At 39.9% G+C, this 3,187-nt stretch overlaps 1 protein-coding gene across 1 annotated transcript; it reads left to right on the top strand.

Annotated features, from left to right (window-relative positions):
- Positions 1-879: 879 nt before the first annotated feature.
- Positions 880-1,239, top strand: LOC142163236 (uncharacterized). Its single transcript, XM_075220502.1, has one exon. The coding sequence runs from the start codon at positions 880-882 to the stop codon at positions 1,237-1,239; it is 360 nt and encodes a 119-aa protein (XP_075076603.1).
- Positions 1,240-3,187: the final 1,948 nt, after the last annotated feature.

The raw sequence follows: 3,187 nt of genomic DNA, 5'->3' as shown, positions 1-3,187 counted from the left end.
ATCAAGAGAATTGGCATAACAATAACAGCAATCAAGGAAATTGGAGTGGAAACAACCAAGGAAATTGGGGAGGCAACAACCAAGGTGGTTGGGAAACAATCAAGGCAACCGGGGGTCGGGTTTTCAAAGTCCCCCAATGTTTCAACAACCGATCAACCCACCTCCTTATCCTTATCATGGTTCAAGTTCTTCAAACAATTATGCGGGATGTATTGAGAATATGTTCAATCAAATAATGGAAAATAATACCAATTCGAATGCCCAACTTGCCTCACACAACACATCAATCCGAAATCTAGAAGTTCAAATGGGGAAAATATCTCAGGCTCTAAATTCTCGTCCTAAGGATACACTACTAAGTGACATGGTGGTGAAACCAAAGGGTGGTAACAATATGGGGCATGCTATGGCGGTTATCACAAGAAGTGGAAGAGGAGGGAATGCACCCACCTCTAGTGAAAGGAGACTTGTCAATGATGACCAAGTGATGCAAGAAAAAAAGATCCCGAACAATGTTGTTCAAGCAAATAAGGATGTTTGGATTGATATTGATGAAAGTGTGGAAGAGACTCAAGAGGAGGTGAACCCATCTAGGGAGCACATCACTGACATACTAGAACCGGTAGTGCAAAAGGAAAGGGCACCATTGCCTAAGCCTCTACCACCATACCATCAAAGACTTGTCAAGCAAAATAGTGAGAATCAATTCAAGTAGTTCAATCAAATGAAGAAGAGTCTTTCAATCAATTTGTCATTGTAGAAGCTTTGGAAAAAATGCCCGATTATGCAAAGTTTATGAAATATCTTGTGACAAAGAAGCGGTCGATGAATTTTTAGACTATCAAAGTCACTCATCAAGCGAGTGCGATTGTTCATTCAATGGATCCTAAGTTTGAAGATCCTAGTGCTTTCACAATTCCTTGTACAATTGGAAGTCCTAAGTTTCCTAAGGCTCGTTATGATCTTGGGACAAGTAAAAATTTGATGCCATATTTGGTTTTCAAGACTTTGAGGATTGTGCAACCAAGACCCACTTCTATGAGATTGCAAATGGTCGATTGTACTATGAACAGATTGTTGGGTGTGATTGAAGATGTTTTGGTCCAGGTTGATAAATTCATTCTTCTAGCTAACTTTGTTATTCTAAATTGTGAAGTTGATTATGAAGTTCTGATCATTCTTGGTAGACATTTCCTTGCTACGGGTAAAGCTCTTTGTGATGTAGAAGTCGTTCGGTGAACATCAAAGAAGACTTAATAAGACTATGCAAGAAGTTGTCACCAAAGGGATTATCAAGTGGTTGGATGCCGTTGTCTACCCTATCTCTGATAGTTCATGGGCATCTTCGGTTCAATGTGTCCCAAATAAGGGGGGAATGACGGCGGTTACCAATGATAAGAATGAATTGATTCCTACAAGAACGGTGACCGGTTGGAGGGTTTATATGGATTATCGCAAGCTCAACAAAGTCATAAGGAAGGGTCACTTTACACTTCCTTTCTTATATCAAATGCTCGATAGATTGGATGGTTGTTCATTCTATTTCTTTCTTGATGGGTACTCGGGCTACAACCAAATTCTCATTGCTCTAGAAGATCAAGAGAAAATAACCTTTACATGTCCCTATGGTACTTTTGCTTTCAAGAGGATGCCATTTGGTATGTGCAATGCACCGGAGACCTTTCAAAGGTGTATGATGGCTATTTTTACGGACATGGTAGAGGACTCCCTTGAATTTTCGTGGATGACTTCTCGGTGGTTGGAGATCTTTTTATGATTGTTTGGCAAATTTGGACAAAGTGTTGGCTAGATGTGAAAAAATTAACTTGGTACTCAATTGGGAGAAATGCCATTTTATGGTTTAGGAAGGTATTGTCCTTGGCCATAAAATCTCAAGGAATGGAATTGAAGTTGACAAGGCAAAGATTGAGTTGATTTCTAAGCTTCCACCCCCAACTTCGGTGAATGGTGTGCGGAGTTTCCTAGGCCATGCGGATTTTTATCGGCGTTTTATCAAAGATTTCTCTAAAGTGGTGAACCCATTGTGCAAGCTCCTTTAGAAGGATGTCAAGTTCAATTTCAATAATGATTGCATGAGAGCTTTTGTACTATTGAAGCTTAAGCTGACAACTACTCCTATCATTACTGCTCCAAATTGGAGTGTGCCTTTTGAACTCATATGTGATGCAAGTGATGTAGCGTTTGGGCTATTTTGGGGCAATGTATCAACAAGATTTTCCATCCGTCACTAAGTGGGATTATACTGGGTTGTTGTTGTTGTTGTTGCTACTATGCTAGCAATACAATGAATAGTGCCCAAGTCAATTATACCGTTACGGAGAAAGAATTCCTTGCTATTGTGTTAGCAATTGAGAAGTTCTGCCCGTATTTGATGGGTGCCAAAGTTATTGTCCACCCGCACCATGCGCCGCTTCGTTATCTTATGAGCAAAAAAGATTCTAAAGCTCGGTTGATGAGATGGGTGCTCTTGTTGCAAGAATTTAATATTGATATCCAAGATAGGAAACGTAGTGAAACCAAGTAGCGGACCACTTATCTCATTTGGAAGAGGAAGAAAGGCCGCATGATGGCCTTGAAATCAATGACTCTTTTTCCAATGAGAATCTTTTAGAAATTTCAATAAAAGAGGTGTCATGGTTTGCGGACTTGGCAAATTTTCTTGTGAGTGGAATCATTCTGAATGAGTTTTCTTCAAACCAAAGGAAGAAGCACAAAAGAGATTGTCAAGATTATTATTGGGATGAACCATAACTTTTTCGGATTTGTACGGATGGGGTGATTAGTAGGTGTGTACCGGAAGAAGATCAAGGTGATATTCTTGGGGCCTGTCATTCTTCACTATATGGTGGTCATCATGGTAGAGCAAGAACGGTGGCCAAAGTGCTCAGTTATGGTTTCTATTGGCCTACTCTTTACAAGGATGCTAGGAAGGAAAGGTCTCCCAAGAATGATCAGCACTTCATAATAAACTTCACAATCTAGAATAACAAAGTTTGTCGGAAGAATGAATTTATCAACCCGGACCAAAACATCTTCAATCACACCTAACAGTCTCTTCATGGTACGATCCGCCATTTGCAATCTCATAGAAGTGGGTTTTGGTTGCTCAATATCCAAAGTCTTGAAAATCGAACAGGGCAACAAATTTATATTTTCCCCAAGAACA

The sequence above is a fragment of the Nicotiana tabacum genome, chromosome 8 (genome assembly GCF_000715075.1).
Source record: "Nicotiana tabacum cultivar K326 chromosome 8, ASM71507v2, whole genome shotgun sequence".
NCBI lineage: Eukaryota > Viridiplantae > Streptophyta > Magnoliopsida > Solanales > Solanaceae > Nicotiana > Nicotiana tabacum.
The sequence above is the reverse complement of the archived record's forward strand: the minus strand, read 5'-3'. Positions and strand labels throughout refer to the sequence as shown.

What these genes read in the sequence shown, in the direction of transcription:
- LOC142163236 (XM_075220502.1), top strand. Translation starts at nt 880, where the DNA reads ATGGATCCTAAGTTTGAAGATCCTAGTGCTTTCACAATTCCTTGTACA.